At 45.6% G+C, this 17,688-nt stretch overlaps 1 protein-coding gene across 3 annotated transcripts in view; it reads left to right on the forward strand.

The window, feature by feature from the left end:
- Positions 1-658: 658 nt before the first annotated feature.
- Positions 659-17,688, forward strand: part of STARD9 (StAR related lipid transfer domain containing 9) — a 252,204-nt gene continuing 235,174 nt past the window's right edge. For 2 of the 3 annotated variants that reach the window (XM_089686878.1, XM_089686879.1), the window contains exon 1: positions 660-781. In XM_089686878.1, coding sequence (XP_089543004.1) covers positions 735-781 — 47 coding nt within the window. In that variant the 5' untranslated portion in view covers positions 660-734. Of the gene's footprint in view, positions 782-17,688 lie in introns of all 3 variants that reach the window. The other variant, XM_089686880.1, reaches the window with a different exon arrangement.

Here is a 17,688-nt window from a genome sequence, read left to right on the forward strand (position 1 = left end):
AGTTGATGTAAGGGGGACACTCTGGTGGGGACAGTTGATGTAAGGGGGCACTCTGATGGGGACAGTTGATGGAAGGGGGCTCTGACGGGGACAATCAATGGAAGGGTCACTGTGATGGGGGCACTCTGATGTAGGGGGCACTCTGATGGGGACAGTTGATGTAAGGGGGACTCTGATGGGGACAGTCGATGTAAGGGTCACTGTGATGGGGGCACTCTGATGGAGACAGTTGATGTAGGGGAGCACTCTGATGGGGACAGTTGATGTAAGGAGGGATTGTTATAAGAACTTTGTTGTAAGGAGGGACTCTGTTAGGACACCTGATATAAGGGGGTACAGGATCTGTTTAATCACCCTAAACTAATGGCAGCATTCCCAGGTCCCTCCTGCCCACCTCGCTAGTTTCCCGGAGTTGGTGGATCAGGAAGACGCTGCGATGTTTCCCTTAGTGACAAGTCATTAACAAACTATTCTTCAGCCTGACAGCTGGACACGCCCCTTTTTTGAAGCTGGGCGGGCCGGAATTATCCCGAGCAGGGCGGACAAGGGACATAACACGCTGCTCTGGGAGGCCACGCCCAGGCATTCGTTTGTTATTGTAGTAGGCTCCGCCCCTGTGCCGTGTCCTCGGTGAAGTCCACGCCCAGTTCCCCCGCATCCAGCCGGGGCAGTCCGGGGAGAGGCGCTCGGTGTGGCGGAGATCGGGGAGGACATGAGGCTCTCTGCATGTAGAAATGGCCAACGTGAGGGTAGCTCTCCGGGTGCGACCTCTCAGCAAAAGGTAACTTTGTCCCGGGAGCGGGATGGCTAGGGACGGAACCAGGGACAGTCGGGGACGGAGCCAGGGACAGATCTGCTGCACTGGTCAGGCTTCCTGTCCTCTATGTACAATGCACACACGAGGAGTACACTCCAGACTACACAGACCAGTCCGGCCGATCTGATCGTCCATGTGTGCGCTGTGACTGTCAGGAATGAGGGATCTATGGATGCCACTCAGCCGACCTGTGATTGGACAGATGTTCGGTGTCGGGTTACCATTTTGCTGAACTATAACTGTCACTTTTTAAAGAATAAATATTGGTACCGTGGTGTGTTGACTTCGTAAACTGAGCCTTAAGCAAGCCATACATGGGTCAAACGATTTTTCGATCGAAAGCATCGTTCATTCTGTAAACTGATGGTGCCCAAAATGATTGAAAAAATCGGTTCTTTTTCACGAAGTTTCCAGCATGCCCGATAAAATGGGGAGGACCGCAAAAATCGGCCGGTGCCATTGCCCCACTAACAGAGTGAAAATTGGCCGATTATTCTTAAGTCTGATTTTCTAACCAAAAATCACTCAAAATCGACCAATGTATGGCTTCGGTTCCGTAATTGTATTTCACCTTTGCTGGATCTCTAAGTGGGGTTACAGGTGTTACTAATGCAGGCCATAGACGGTTCGTTTATCGGCCGATTCTTCATCCGAAAGAATCGTCAGATTTTCGCACTGTTAGTGGGGCATTGGCATCGGCCTATTTTCGCGGTTCCTCCTCATTTCTTTTATCGGTCATGCTGGAAAATTTGTGAAAAAACGGCTGATTTTCACAATCATTGGTGGCAACAGAACGACCGATGTTTCGTTTTTTGGATGAAAAATCTGCCAATAAATGAACTGTCTATGGCCTGCATTACAGTCCAATCTGTAATTTGTGGATGAATGGAATCGCTCAGCACCTTTCTACTATGTCCAGCCACAGCAGTGAGGCTAGGTTCACCCCTATGCAGTTTGCGTTTGATCCGTTTCTACGGTGCTTTTTGTGTTGCGTTTCGTGGTGATTTTTTTTTTTTTTCTTGTTGCTAGGCAGATTAAAACGCATCAAAAATGCAGCCAAAACACACTACATTCTTTTCTGCAGCGTTTCCATTTTAGTCTATAGAATCAAAAATGCAACTTTTTGCGTTAAAAAAAAAAATCCCTGACCCTTTCCAAAAACCGCATCGGGTGAAAACGCAGATATGTGAACGTGTCCCATAGGAAATCATGTTAAATGTACTGTAGTGTGTTTCTGCAAAATGCTGCGAAAGCGCTTGTGTGAACCTGGGGTACATAAAGATTTCAATCTGATCAGCAATACGTTACACAATAGTCCTCAATCCCACTTGGATTTCCCTGTAGTAACATGCAGCAGCAGTACATACATGGTGACATGGTCTTTTCTATGGGGAGCGGTAAAAACGTGTGCATCCTAGCTTTACTCTCCCTGTAAAACATAACCGATCCTGAATACGTCGGATCGGAGAATGAGACATACTTCCTTCAGTCCATTTCCTGCCCTATTCCCAGTCCCCCTTGTCTGGGTTTTAAATTGCTGTGTGAGAGGAGCTGCTGTGTAACCATAGAGTGCTGGGTGCCTGGAACCGCTTTAGGAAGGAAGGCGGGGGGAACCTCCAAAACTACGCAACATACATTACTTTCCAAACAAAGCTGCAGACTTGTCTTCATTGATCCCTTATCTAGACATGCTACAGCCCAGAAACACTAGGAAAAAGAGTCTCCGTGGTCTTTAGTTGCAGAGATGATCCTGTTTAATTTATACAGTTCATGGAGCTTTGTACTGGACGGCAATATTCATGTTTCATTACAATTAAAGCCCATCTCTATGAGAGAGAGTGTTTCTCCTTTACAGTGGGGCTGCCCCTGCATTGCAAGGGTGAAATGCTCCCTTAGGTCTGGGGCTGCCCCTGCAATGCCAGGGTTAAATGCTCCTTTAGGTCTGGGGCTTCCCCTGCAATGCAAGGGTGAAATGCTCCTTTAGGTCTGGGGCTTCCCCTGCAATGCAAGGGTGAAATGCTCCTTTAGGTCTGGGGCTGCCCCTGCATTGCAAGGGTGAAATGCTCCCTTAGGTTTGGGGCTGCCCGTGCATTGCAAGGGTTAAATGCTCCCTTAGGTCTGGGGCTTGCCCCTGCAATGCTAGGGTTAAATGCTCCTTTAGGTCTGGGGCTGCCCCTGCAATGCCAGGGTTAAATGCTCCTTTAGGTCTGGGGCTGCCCCTGCAATGCCAGGGTTAAATGCTCCATTAGGTCTGGGGCTGCCCCTGCAATGCAAGGGTTAAATGATCGTTTAGGTCTGGAGCTGCCCCTGCAATGCAAGGGTTAAATGCTCCTTTAGGTCCGGGGCTGCCCCTGCAATGCAAGGGTTAAATGCTCCTTTAGGTCTGGGGCTGCCCCTGCAATGCAAGGGTTAAATGCTCTGGGGCTTGCCCCTGCAATGCCAGGGTTAAATGCTCGTTTAGGTCTGGGGCTGCCCCTGCATTGCAAGGGTTAAATGCTCCTTTAGGTCTGGGGCTGCCCCTGCAATGCCAGGGTTAAATGCTCCCTTAGGTCTGGGGCTGCCCCTGCAATGCCAGGGTTAAATGCACCTTTAGGTCTGGGGCTGCCCCTGCAATGCAAGGGTTAAATACTCCTTTAGGTCTGGGGCTGACCCTGCAATGCAAGGGTTAAATACTCCTTTAGGTCTGGGGCTGACCCTGCAATGCAAGGGTTAAATGCTCCTTTAGGTCTGGGGCTGCCCGTGCAATGCAAGGGTTAAATGCTCCTTTAGGTCTGGGGCTGACCCTGCAATGCAAGGGTTAAATGCTCCTTTAGGTCTGGGGCTTCCCCTGCAATGCCAGGGTTAAATGCTCCTTTAGGTCTGGGGCTGCCCCAGCAATGCCAGGGTTAAATGCTCCTTTAGGTCTGGGGCTGCCCCTGCAATGCAAGGGTGAAATGCTCCTTTAGGTCTGGGGCTGCCCTGCAATGCAAGGGTTAAATGCTCCTTTAGGTCTGGGGCTGTCCCTGCAATGCAAGGGTTAAATGCCCCTTTAGGTCTGGGGCTGCCCCTGCATTGCAAGGGTGAAATGCTCCCTTAGGTCTAGGGCTGCCCCTGCAATGCAAGGGTTAAATGCTCTGGGGCTTGCCCCTGCAATGCAAGGGTTAAATGCTCCTTTAGCTCTGGGGCTGCCCCTGCAATGCCAGGGTTAAATGCTCTGGGGCTGCCCCTGCAATGCCAGGGTTAAATGCTCCTCTAGGTCTGGAGCTGCCCCTGCAATGAAAGGGTTAAATGCTCCTTTAGTTCTGGGGCTGCCCCTGCAATGCAAGGGTAAATGCTCCTTTAGGTCTGGGGCTTCCCCTGCAATGCAAGGGTTAAATGATCGTTTAGGTCTGGAGCTGCCCCTGCAATGCAAGGGTTAAATGCTCCTTTAGGTCTGGGGCTGCCCCTGCAATGCAAGGGTTAAATGCTCCTTTAGGTCTGGGGCTGCCCCTGCAATGCAAGGGTTAAATGCTCTGGGGCTTGCCCCTGCAATGCCAGGGTTAAATGCTCGTTTAGGTCTGGGGCTGCCCCTGCATTGCAAGGGTTAAATGCTCCTTTAGGTCTGGGGCTGCCCCTGCAATGCCAGGGTTAAATGCTCCCTTAGGTCTGGGGCTGCCCCTGCAATGCCAGGGTTAAATGCTCCTTTAGGTCTGGGGCTGCCCCTGCAATGCAAGGGTGAAATGCTCCTTTAGGTCTGGGGCTGCCCTGCAATGCAAGGGTTAAATACTCCTTTAGGTCTGGGGCTGCCCCTGCAATGCAAGGGTTAAATGCCCCTTTAGGTCTGGGGCTGCCCCTGCATTGCAAGGGTGAAATGCTCCCTTAGGTCTGGGGCTGCCCCTGCAATGCAAGGGTTAAATGCTCTGGGGCTGCCCCTGCAATGCCAGGGTTAAATGCTCCTTTAGGTCTGGGGCTGCCCCTGCAATGCAAGGGTTAAATGCTCTGGGGCTGCCCCTGCAATGCCAGGGTTAAATGCTCATTTAGGTCTGGGGCTGCCCGTGCAATGCCAGGGTTAAATGCTCCTTTAGGTCTGGGGCGGCCCCTGCAATGCCAGGTTTAAATGCTCCTTTAGGTCTGGGGCTGTCGTTTTACTTGCCTGATCCTCGGCTCCCCCAGCTGCTGGCGATTTCTTCTATGCTGCGGCTGTGAACTGTCCCTTGGCGTCCTTATGTCCAGTGCACGGGAATGGACTCTTCATTGGATTTGATGACCTCTGAGGTCCTGTGACTGCCAGGGCATAAAGAAGAGCCAAGGAGACCAGTCTTGGAGCCTGGAGAGTGCCTGTGGGAGCAGGTGTAGGTAAATCGGCTTTAAGCTCGGGTTCACATATATGCAGTGCAGTATATTGCAATTGATTCGCACAGGAACCGCACTGCATTCCTGTGGCAGTCGCATGCGATTTGTGCGGTGCGATTGGAGACTTACATTTTGTATGGCTCTAATCGCACTGCACCCGCACCAAAAATGTGCAGGACCCTTTTTTGGGTCTGCACTAGAATCGGATCGCATGGGTATTCACACCTATGCGATCCGATTTTGCACATCACACCGCGTTTTGCTGACCGCTTTCGGGGTGTTGTTAACTTACACACCCGCAGCGGTTTGCATGAACGCGGTGCGATTCTAATGTGGTGCAAAATTCCCACAGAAAACGCTGCAAATTCTGCACCGCATCAGTGTGAACCAGGGCTTAAAGTGTTACTGAACCCCGGACCCTGCATTCACTATATCTGCTCTCCCACAGTACACAGAACATGGAAATGCAATTATTTTAGTAAATATAAACTGATATACCTTTTCTCATCAGCAGTATATAGCAGTCTTGTGACTTCTATCAGTGTGCAGCAGAGCACTGGTTAAGGCCCCTTTTCACACGGGTGTTCCGTTTTTTTTTCATCAGTTCAGTCACGTTTTTTCCAAGAAAAAACACATTTTCGTCCATTTACATACGTTTTTCGTCTGTTCCGGGGTTTTTTTAGCAGACGAAAAATACGTTTTTTTTTCTGTTCAAAAAAAGGATGTTAATGGATGTGGATATTAATGTATATAAACAGATGATCATCCTTTTACATCTGTTAGTCCATAGAAATACATGAGTGTCCGGTTTTCATCCGTAAATGGACAGCTGAAAAACGGACATATGGAACACCCGTCTGAAAGGGGCCTTAAGCGTGTAGAAGGCGTTTTCTTTCTACTTTAGGAGGATGTAGAACCCCTGACCTCTGGAGAGTGCTGATTGGCCCTGTGCTGATCACATGCACTCTCCCAAGAAAAATAAAAAAATCTCTCTAGCAATACACACTAAACAGAGCATGTGCATTTGGCTACGGGTTCAATCTGTCTTATCAGCGTGGACATTTCAACAAGGGGAGGGGCAGAGAAGTCAGGATCAAATGGCCTTTTTAGACAATGAGGAAGATTAACCCCTTAGGTTCCACAGTGAGTATAACAAGCATGCTTTACTGCATATCCAGACTGATTTTACTGTTGTGGGTGCAGGAATACTTTTAACACTTGGGGGCGGCCATATTGCAAGCTGGCGTTTTTCATTCCCTTGAATTCAGCTGATTCTTGTACTGACTCCACCTCCTGACACTCCCCCTCTCAGCACCTCTGTAGTTCAGAAGGCAGGCTCTATGGAATGTGTGACACAGCAATGCTTACAGGGCGCAGTGAAAATGTGCCACAGAATTAGTTTACAAACTTCAAAATTGTTCAAATTATTAGTGTAGTAGAAATAATTGAAATACAATGTTGAAATGAAAATAATCATTTTGTATTCTCATCATAGATATGCTTTATGTAGTAACACAGCCTTTAAAGCAGGAGTCTGGGAATTGTTTTTTTCCAATGCAGTGGAGCTGTGCCTGCACTGCACGGGTTAACTGCTTACTGTTATAAAATGAAAGTGTATGCTGTGACCATAGATTTCCTTTAGGGCTCGTTAACCCCAGAATTGCGCAGAAACGCAGCCCCCATCCCTGTGCGCATTATGTGCGTTCTTCTGCAGTTCAGTTTTGCAGCCCATTCATTTGAATCATCTGAAATTCATACCGGAACACACAAAAGTAGTGCATGCACTCGCAACAAATCACATGGTACTGCAGCACCATGTGATCTGGTGTCCACAAATGTAGGGCTTTTGTCATCTGCATTTGGGGGGCTGCTAACCGTTAATTGGCACCCACAGCAGATTGCAAAGGCAGTGCGTTTAAACGTGCTGTGGGAAACGTGCACGGAACACGGTTGTGCGCCTTTTCCCACACCACATTCTGGTGTGAACTGACCCTTAGCCCTCATGCACACTGAACGTTTTGATAACGCTGGTAATGTGTAAATCCACATTAAAAATGTGAGTTTTTCAGCGGTTTTGCATTAGCATTTAGCTGCGTTTTGCCATGTTTGCATATTTTTTTTTTTACCAAAAAAAGTCCTAAAAAATGCCGGTTTGCTGCGTTTTTCAACGTTTTGCTTCATTTTTCAGCGTTAGAGCATTTTTAAAACTCCTCTAGAAACCCACTAGTCCTGGGTTTTTTTTCCAGCCAAAAAACATTTATTTTTATATAGTGTCAACAGTTTGCTCAGCGCTGTACATTATAATGGGAGACAGTACACGAGACAGCACAGTAACAATACAATACACACAGGGTTCGAGGGCCCTGCTCCTTGGAGCTTACAATCTAGGAGGGAGGGGGATTACAGTCTGTGTACATGGACACATAGGATAATATGCTGGGGGGTTACTAGCTGTAGAAAAAAACGTCAAAAGCCAGAAACAGCCACTGTAAAAAGTCCCGTGTGCATGAGGACTTAATACGCACTTTTATTTCTCATTTACAAACACATTTCACATATCAAGAACAGCACTGAATTGATGCCTTCCAGGTGTCTAGCTGTCAGTCACAGGTGCATAAATCAGTCTCAGAATGATTTGTTGAATTGTTCCCTATACTGTGGCTGATTTAACACCTCGGTCACATAAAGCTTGACTTTGAAATCGTGCGACTTACAGTGAAGTTGCACGATTTCAGGTGCGATTTGCAAGATATCTGACACAGATGTCTATGCAAATCGCACCAAAGGAAATGCATGTACTACTTTACACCCTAGTCACATCGGGCGCGACTTGGCATGCGATTTGCAAATCATATGCCAAGTCGCACCCTATTACCTGCTATTAGAGCGGTCACATGGGTGCATTTCCAACTTGGTCGGAGCCGCACCGATTTCTAAAGTAGTACATGCACTAGTTTTGTTGCGATTTGCATAGATATCTGTGTCAAATATCTTGCAAATCACAACTGAAATCGGCAGATCACCCAATGTCAAAATCTTGCGACTTCGCTGTAAGTCGCATGATTTCAAAATCGGCTTTGATGTGACCGGGGGCTTAGAAATCAGTGCGGTTCTGACCAAGTCGGAACTGCACCAATTTGACCGCTGTAATTGCAGACAATAGGGTGCGACTTGGCATGCGATTCGCAAGTCGCATGGCATGCAAATCGCATACCAAGTCGCACCCGATGTGACCGAGGTGTTGGTTTGTATTGGTCTTGTGGAATGCAGGCTATTGTATTATGTTTGTGAGCTGGGACGCTCCTGTGAGTGGGATCCTGCTTGCAGAGCCTGGTCTCATACATATGCAGGCAATGTAGTCCTATGTGTAGCGGGTGCAGCTTGGGTCTCCAGCTCTGTGTGTGGAAACTCCTTGTCCATTGTTTTTATTAGCAACAGGGTTTGTGAGGCAACACAAGCAAATGAGTTTAGGAAGAATGGCATAGTATTAGAATGTACCGAAAGAAATGTATCCATAAACATGAGCTGGATATTGCACACACCTACAATGGTCTGTATGATGAATGCTGGAAGACTCTGTTCACACCTATGCATGTGCGACAGTGTGTGCGCTTTTCTGCACGATTTTGTGGGTTGCATTTAGGGCAGCCTTTTCATTTCAATGGGCTGCCTTACATACGAAAAATGCACAGCCTTGTGTTTCATCAATGCATACAAGACGTCCTCTGACTGAGGGGGAGAAGTAGGCAAATGATGTCGCAACTTCCCCCTAGCCAATCAAAAGAAGCCTTGTATTCATTTGATGAAATACAAAGCTTTTAGTGAATGGTTGAGCAGAGCGCATCTGTTAGTGAAGCAAATAGTTTATTTGGACTCTAGAAACCTGGAGTTGGGGACGGTACATGCTGCAATTTCTGCATTCCTGATGCGTTCCAATGTGTTTTTTCCCCTCCTTTTTTTTTTTTTTTTTTTTTTTAATCTCAATTCAAGACATATGCATTCTGGTGCGTTTATGATGCATTTTGCTGCGTTCCAGACACGTTGCATACAGAAAAAATGCAGAATGTTCTACTTTTGTTGACTGCACTGGTGTGAACTAGGGCTATTGGAATTCAGGCGTACCTTTACGAACGCCTCGGTTAATGTAATTTTCGGTTTACGAATGAAAATCCATTGAAAATAATGCCTCGTTTACTAATTTTTTTTGCAATATGAATGGATTAATTGGTTTTCAATGCATTTACAATTTTTTTTTTCAATCCTGTCCCTGTACAGTACTATGCCTTTTAAAGTGCACTTCATAAAGAGTTTGAACAGATAAAACTTTTTTTGACTTTTTTATGACCTCCGGAACGGATTAATTGGTTTTCAATGCATTTACAAATTTTTTTTTTTAATCATGTCCCTGTACAGTATTGATGCCTTTAAGGTGCACTTTAGTTTTTAACAGATAAAAGACTTTTTTTATAACTTTTTTTCTGACCTCCGGAACGGATTAATTGGTTTTCAATGCATTCCTATGGGAAACCGCGTTTCAGTTTACAAATTTTTCACAATACACAAAGTCCTGTGGAACAAATTCAGTTTGTAAACCGAGGTACGCCTGTACTTGGAAAACACTGGGCATGCTTTTTTGAGGCAGATAAAAAACGCACTGGACTGCATCTGGTGTAAACCAGGGCTTCGGCTTTAAAGGAAAACTTTGGTCAAGTTACACCTGTTTTGTTGTTCTCCCTCCCAGTGTTCTGGGAATACAAAGAACAGACATGGATCCCACAGCATGAAAAAACCTGACAAGTGGTAGTGCGTTGCTGACCGTGGAATCAGGAATAGGTCAGTGCAAGCCTGGGAGGGGAAAGTTATAAAATGGTTATAAGGTTACCAAATGTAAGAAACACAGTAATGAAGGGGTAGGTCGGTGGGCAGGGGGGATAGGTTGAAAAAACAAGCTAGCAATAGGTATTCTACTCAGTAAAATGTTGTAGCGAGTTATCAGGCAGTTCACCTTGAAGAGGTTTTTACCTCCTAAAATGCTAGTTGTCTCGCCATCATGCTGATCCAATGACTTCAGTGTGCTCAGACCTACAAGTACGTATACCAGTCGTTCTGACCGGATTAATTGGTTTTCAATGCATTTACAAATTTTTTTTTAATCATGTCCCTGTAGAGTATTTATGCCTTTAAATTGCACTTTTACAAAGTGTTTTGAACAGATAAAATACTTTTTTTTTTTTTTTACTTTTTTCTGACCTCCAGAACGGATTAATTGGTTTTCAATGCATTCCTATAGGAAACCTCGTTTCGGTTTACGAATTGTTCACAATACGAAAAGTCCTGCGGAACGAATTCAATTCGTAAACCGAGGTACACCTGCATGCTTGTTCCATGCCACAGGCTCTGTAATAGAAATCAGAGACAGCCAGGCAGCTAGCATTTTTCCAAGGCAATCAGTAATGGCAACCTCTGTCTTTCTCTGAGAACGGGTTTCCTTTAAAAGCAATGCTGTGTTAGAATGTGTATAGCCTCAAACGGTATCACTGATTGACCATCCTGGAGCGTGTCCATCTCTAGCACCATTCTCTTCTATAGACTGTAGACCCGCACAAGCAGCGTGACACTTCTCTGACTCCTTCCACACTGTCTCATTGTTCTTGAATTTACCAGCTGCACAGCCATGAAGAACATCCGAAGGACCTGAGAAAAAGAGAGTTTGTGCAGAAAACATTTATAAAAAAAAATCCTCTACACATAATACTTTTAGAGTTGCAAATTCAAGTCATGCGCTTCATGACTTCATAGCTTTACAAAGTTCGTTTTATCGTCTAGGGATCCCTGGGGAAATGTTTACTGCTGCCATGACTAAAGTAAATCTTGTGATTCCGAATCGTTTGCTATCTTCAAATTTAACTGACTGGTTTAGAGATTACACGCTGTGTTATCATTGCAATATTCAAGTCTTCAAATGGAAACTCTTTGGACTTTGCCGTATTTTAGGTTATTTTTTTACAAGAGTATGGTTTATTCTTGAAGGGCGTTTGAGCCTCTTGACTTGCACCACTGGGATCCTGGGTACAGTTCCCAACAGCATGATTGCTTTGTGTTTTCCCAGTAGATGTGTAGGTTTCCCCAAGGCGGTCCAGTTTCTGCCCACACTCAGAAATCATACTGGAAGGTTAATTGGCACAACCCCAAACTGGGTCTACTATTCTAATCCCTTTTGACATGGGCATGTCTCAGTGGTTGGGGTGAGGTGAAGAGGGATTTTAGTGTGAAATTCCTCTTTAAACAGGCATGCGGGATTCAGCATATCACCTTCTCAACAACTGGTAACCGCAGAACAAAGCAATCTACTGTGGATCCTGAGTCAATATCTATGCCCATGTAAATGAGGCCTAGGGACTTTAATTTGTAAGACGCTATAAGGCCAGAGCCGTGACTAGTCTGTAAATTCTGCTAAGCAAAGTACAATTTGTCAACTTAAAGCGGTAGACAACTCATGCACTTTAAAAAAAAAAAAAAAAAATCTCAGTGCACGTTAAAGCGGAGCTCCACCCAAAAAGGGAAGTTCCACTTTAAGCCTTTGTCCCCCAATCCCCATTAAGGATTGGCACGTTTGGGGAGCGGGGGGCAGGGGTACCTGAATTTGACAGGTACCCGCTCCCACTTCCGCTGTGATCGCCTTGGCCAGGGTTAGGCAACCTGCATCTTCACAGCCAGGTACCCACTGCGCATACGTGAGTAGTGCTGCGCTTCGTGATTGGTCCTGTAGTCTTCTGGGACCTGTCACGTGTTCCAAAAGACTACAGGGAGGGAGGACACCTTCTGATTGCCTAGGCCAGGGGTAGGCAACCTGCGGCTCTCCAGCTGTTGCAGGACTACAAGTTCCATCATGCCTCTGCAAGTCATAGCTGTAACTATTAGTTTTGTAATTTTGCAATGCCTCATGGGAAATGTAGTTCCACAACAGCTAGAGAGCCGCAGGTTGCCTACCCCTGGCCTAGGCGATCGGAAGCGGAAGTTTACCTCCCCCCTCCCTCCCAGTAGTAGACACTTGACAGGTCCCAGAAGACTACGGGGCCATTCACAAAGCTCAGAGCTTCTAGCGCATGCGCAGTGGGCACCCGGCTGTGAAGCTGCAAGCTGTCACAGCCGGGTGCCCACACTGAAGATGCCAGTGCTGGGGATAGAAGATGTCCGGTGAAGCCAGCAGTGGTGAGGACACTGCTGGACCAAGGGACAGGTAAGTGTCTGTATTTTAAGAGTCAGCAGCTACAGTTTTTGGTTTTTTTTTTTTTTTTTTTTTTTTTTTTTTTTTTTTTTTTTTAAGCTGCTGACTTTTTTTTTCAGGTGGAACTCCGCTTTAAGAGCATAATGCACTAGTCTGCACCGCATACTAACACATTATGAAATACTTACCTTACAGCAAAGCCCTCCAGTGGTGTACTGTCATTGCTGACTGGGCTCCCAGCATCACCCGCTCTTCCTTCCGGGTTCGCTGGCTTTGGCTGCTTCAATGGCCGAGATGCGATGATGTAACTCATGCACATGGGAGTCACGCCCGTCGCACAGAGCTCTGAAGGGACCGCATGTGTATCTCATCTCTTCAGAGCACATGTGGCGGTGACGTCACTGGTTGGAGCACCACTGAATATCTCTTAAATGGTGCACGTTTGGGGGATATTCCTTGTATCTACAGGTCAGCTTTACTACAAGTACCCCTGTGGTATTTACTACAGCTTTAATAAAAATGAATTGAAATAAATTGAAAACGCTCCAATAACATCATACCAGAACATTTTCCGCCACCAATGTAATCAGCCTACATCAACCTTTTTAATGTGGAGGAACCCTTGAAATCACTTTTTGGTTTCAGGAAACCCCTGCTAGTAATTATTATATTGGTGTCAGTGGTTACTCATCTGAAAGGCAGATATCACTTACTGCTTGAGGAACCTCTAACAACCTCTGGAGGAACCCTAGGGGTCCACAGAAGCCTGCTTGAGAAATGCTGGTCTATAGTTAGAGGCTCAGACCATTTCCCACTGACTTCTATGCTGAGTAGATGTCGTACCCTGAGGAAGCGGCAATATTCAGTTTAAAAAGCTGCGTGAAAGGTTCTTATGGGGCCTTGTCCTAGGGGGCAATTCAACCTTCCCTTTACAAATGAATTCCTATAGATCGTGTTCATATTAATATACTGTGCATACAAAATTACTGAATGCATTATTTTTGGTACAGTAACTTGAATTTTCAGACTGATAGGAATTAAATGCTAGTGCCTATGGCTTTCACTTTGCAAGCTGCATGTTATCTGATCCAGCGCCCAAAAAATAACTCTGTAAATGGATTCTTTGGATTCCTTGTCAATTAATAATGGCTCCACAGAGATGAAAGTGGAAGTTCTCCCTAGAATTATTCAGTGGACATTAAACAGCCATATAACACATGTACCTTAAGCCCTGGTTCACACTGATACAGTCCAGAATTCCCAGCGTTTTCAGTGCGAATTCCACACCGCATCAGAATCCTGTTCCATTCATGCGAACTGCTGCGGGTGTGTATGTTAACAACACCCCGAAAGCGGTCCGCAGAATGCAGTGCGATGTGCAAAATTGGATCACATAGGTGTAAATACCCATGAGATCCGATTCTAGTGCGGACCAAAAAAAGGGTCCTGCACATTTTTGGTGCAGTGTGAATAGTCATACAAAATGTATGGCTACAATCGCACCGCATACAAATCGCATGTGATTTGCACAGGAATATATGTGATCCCAGACTAATAGATCCATAGTATTATGTTTGACTCCTGTCTGTGCTCCAGTTGTTCACAAATCAGCCAGAGAAACTTCTGGTCATTCTTCTGGAATCTAAAGCAGACCTTGTATATTTGCATGAACATTTTTGTAGCACCCTCCACACACAAAATGGTCAGAAATATTATATTGAAAAATAGAAGAAAAATTATGAACTCTTCACTTTGCACACTAACTTCCATCCAGCTTGCCTAGGTACAGGTGACATCAGCAGGCCTTTTACTAGGATCTTAGGAAAGCTGAGGATCTCAGGTCACTGTGCAAGAATGAGCCCTCCCAAGATTTGTCCTCGGCTTTCCTGTGTGAAGGCCCAGTGATGTGACCCTCGCCTACAGTAAGCTGCTGGAAGCCGCAGTGTATAGGCAATCACTTTTACTCTGCTCTTTTATTTATATACTCATTCATTTACTTTTTTGCTTGGGTAGAGATGATATAAAGCAGATCTTGCAATTTTTTGCAGTTTCTGCATTAACGATTGTCTCTGAACAGTGTTGCCAGCCTCGCAGATTGAAATTCACTGACACGACACCCAAATTTTACTGGCACAGCCAAGTTTTTACTGACATTTCCAAAAGTTAAAAAGACAAATTACAGTTTTAAGTGCAAATTTCAGTATTCGGGCTACAAACCAGTACAATATGCACTTAGCGATGTGATTTAACCACTAGCCTACAGGGCACTTATACCCCCTTCCTGCCCAGGCCAGTTTCCAGCTTTCAGCACTGTCGCATTTTGAATGACAATTGCACGGTCATGCAACACTGTACCCATATGAAATTGTTATCATTTTTTTGTGACAGCTTTATTTTGGTGGTATTTAATCACCTCTGGGTTTTTTATTTTTTTTTTTTTTTTAAATCAAAAACCACAGAAATTTTGGGGAAAAAAAGTTTTTTCTTAGTTTTTGTTATAAAATTTTGTAAATAAGTGATTTTTCTCCTTCATTGATATACGCTAATGAGGCTGCAGTGCTGGGCACTGATAGGCTGCACTGATAGGTGGCACTGATGAGGAGGCACTGGTAGGCATCACTGATGGGCATTGACAGGCATCACTGATGGGCACTGAAAGGCAGCACTGATACATGGCACTGATAGGCGGCACTGACTGGCAGCACTGATAGGCGGCACTGACTGGCAGCACTGATAGGCGGCACTGACTGGCAGCACTGATAGGCGGCACTGACGGGTGACACTGAAAGGCAGCTCAGATGGGCACTGATATATGGCATTGATGTGCACTGGTAGGCACTGATATGTGGCATTGATGTGGCACTGATGGGCACTGGCACGAGGCACTGATGAGCACTGACACAAGGCACTGATGGACACTGACACAAGGCACTGCTGGGGCTACACTGATCATCAGGGCACACTGATCATCAGTGCCCTGATGATCTGTGTACGTGTCCCCTCCGTGGAATGCCGATTTACTAGATCTCCTCTCGAGCTGTCAGCGTGACAGCTCGAGAGGAGAGAAATGCCGATAACTGGCATTTCCCTGTTTACATGTGATCAGCTGTGATTGGACACAGCTGATCACATGACCGAGCCGACATCTTCAGCTCTTTCCGTGATCCACTGTGTCCGAGGGAAACAGCGCACCGTCGATCGCCGCGCTCCCTGAGCCACGCATGCGCGGTGAGAATGGGAGGACGTCATATGACTTCCTCCCAGAATAAGAGAACCACCTTGCGCCCGTCATTGGACTATATGGCAGGCGGGAGGTGGTTAAGGTAGATATTAAGGAAAAACATATTTATTTATTTATTTATTTTTGATATAGTAAGTATGTAGCTCAGGGACAAGACTCAGGAGGACAAGAAATCAGAATGGGCAGGGACACATATGAAACTGACTAAGAGTGACACTGACAGCAGTGTGCAGCAGCACAGATGATGATGACACCTCACCGTCATGACACATCTACTTCTGAATCACAGTGATAGTCTCTCTCCATGTGAGGCGGTCCCTTCAGTCCAATCCAGTCCAAACAGCACTGACAGTCCCGCTCCCGACTTGCCTTGCTCCCGTCCCGCAGACCCACACGAGTCTCCGGCCACTCTGCTTGGCTCCCTTGCACCATGTCATTACACGACACGCTCAGGCACCGCCTTTTTTAAGCCATTTTTTGTGCACGGACCCTTAAGAGATTTTTGTAACCTTAAACCTCCGTCTACTCTGTAATGTGTGGATGGTAGGAAGAAACTCTTTGTGGTCACACGACTGCATAGCTAAATGACTTGCTTTTCTGTATGCTAAAATGTATACAGGGCAAAGGGAGGCACTGGGGAGGCAGATTTAAAAATGTTGAGTATTGTGCAGCCTAAACTTCTACTTTAAAGCAAATCTGTGGACAGGAAAGCCTTTACATATTCTTAAATATGTCATCCGTCTTTTGGTTCATTCATTCCTCTGAAGTAGTCTATTAATTTTCAAATCAAACAGTTAATTCTCTTTGGTTTCCTGTTTGTTATACCAGTGGCTGCAATTCCTCCTATTCCCCCAGCCACTGGTCTTGGCACACCCCTTCTGTAGTTCTTTCTCCTGGAAGTAGTGATGTAATTCAGCCCCACTTGCTGTGGTGGGCAGACCAAGACTCTCAGACACATTCAACATATACAGGGCTAGTGTACCTGTCCACATTCACTACGATTCCCTGTGGTTGATGGGAACTGTAGTTTCCTTTGACTGCAGAGAGGAGAGGATATGATGTAATCCCTGCTGTTACACATCCTCCTTGGCAGGGTAGATGCTGTTACCTTTTGAATTAGAGAGATGAGGTCATGAAAATTCAGTGGGACCTTTCTCCCAAATGGTAAAATGTTATGAACTGTTTAGTGTTTTGTGTAGGGGGTGTACTAATGGGTGATCTTTTTCCTATCACGGAGTTTTATTAAACAATAAATTATTTTTATAACAAGCCCAAACTCGTGTATGTAGGCACTGTGAAGAAGTTCATCCTCAAGTTCACCAAAGAAGCACTTGGAATGTATACAGTGTCATATATATATTTATTTTTTTAACAAAATCTCTACCTTTTATCCCTAAAAAGCAGTCATTCAGCTCCAGTTCAGCATGTGTGTTAATGTAACACATGGTGAAGAGGGAAAAGCTGCTGCTAGGTAGATATGACAGCTACACATCGGGGAGAATATTGGGGAGTGAGATTTAGTTTGGGCTTACTGTAGACTTTTGTTCCACTTCAAGGAAGACCGTTGTCAGTAGTAGGTCCTTTTTACATCAAAATCTTTCACAAGAACTGGCTATATTGCTGCAGTTATTCAGATATTAGCTTTCAGTTTTTAAAACTTCCGGTATGGCTATTTTTGCCTGGTTCCATTGATCCAGCTTTGACCGAACCTGGAAAATCCCCGTGGAAGTTGGAAATCGCTGTAGTTGGCACTAGTACTTCAACGATTGCCATTGGCTTCTGGATTCCACACTGATTAGCTGACTAATGAACATAGGATATTGCTCACTCAGCACAGGTGGCACAGCCCTGCCTCTCCACTTCATACAATTACAGAACACTTTGCATTCATTGAGAAAATGAAAAATGATTTCTGATTGCATTCATGCCAAGTGAGAGACCTCCTGTGTTCCCTAAGCAGCTGATCATAACAGGACCTGGAAGATAGCATTGATCACTGTAGTAGCGGTACTTACTACAGTGATTGCCAACTTCTATGAGGATCTCACAGGTATGGTGCATACACTCCCCGGCCACTTGATTAGGTGCACC

The sequence above is a fragment of the Staurois parvus genome, unplaced genomic scaffold (genome assembly GCF_062004578.1).
Source record: "Staurois parvus isolate SC_StPar_1 unplaced genomic scaffold, SC_StPar_1.0 ptg000414l, whole genome shotgun sequence".
Lineage (NCBI taxonomy): Eukaryota > Metazoa > Chordata > Amphibia > Anura > Ranidae > Staurois > Staurois parvus.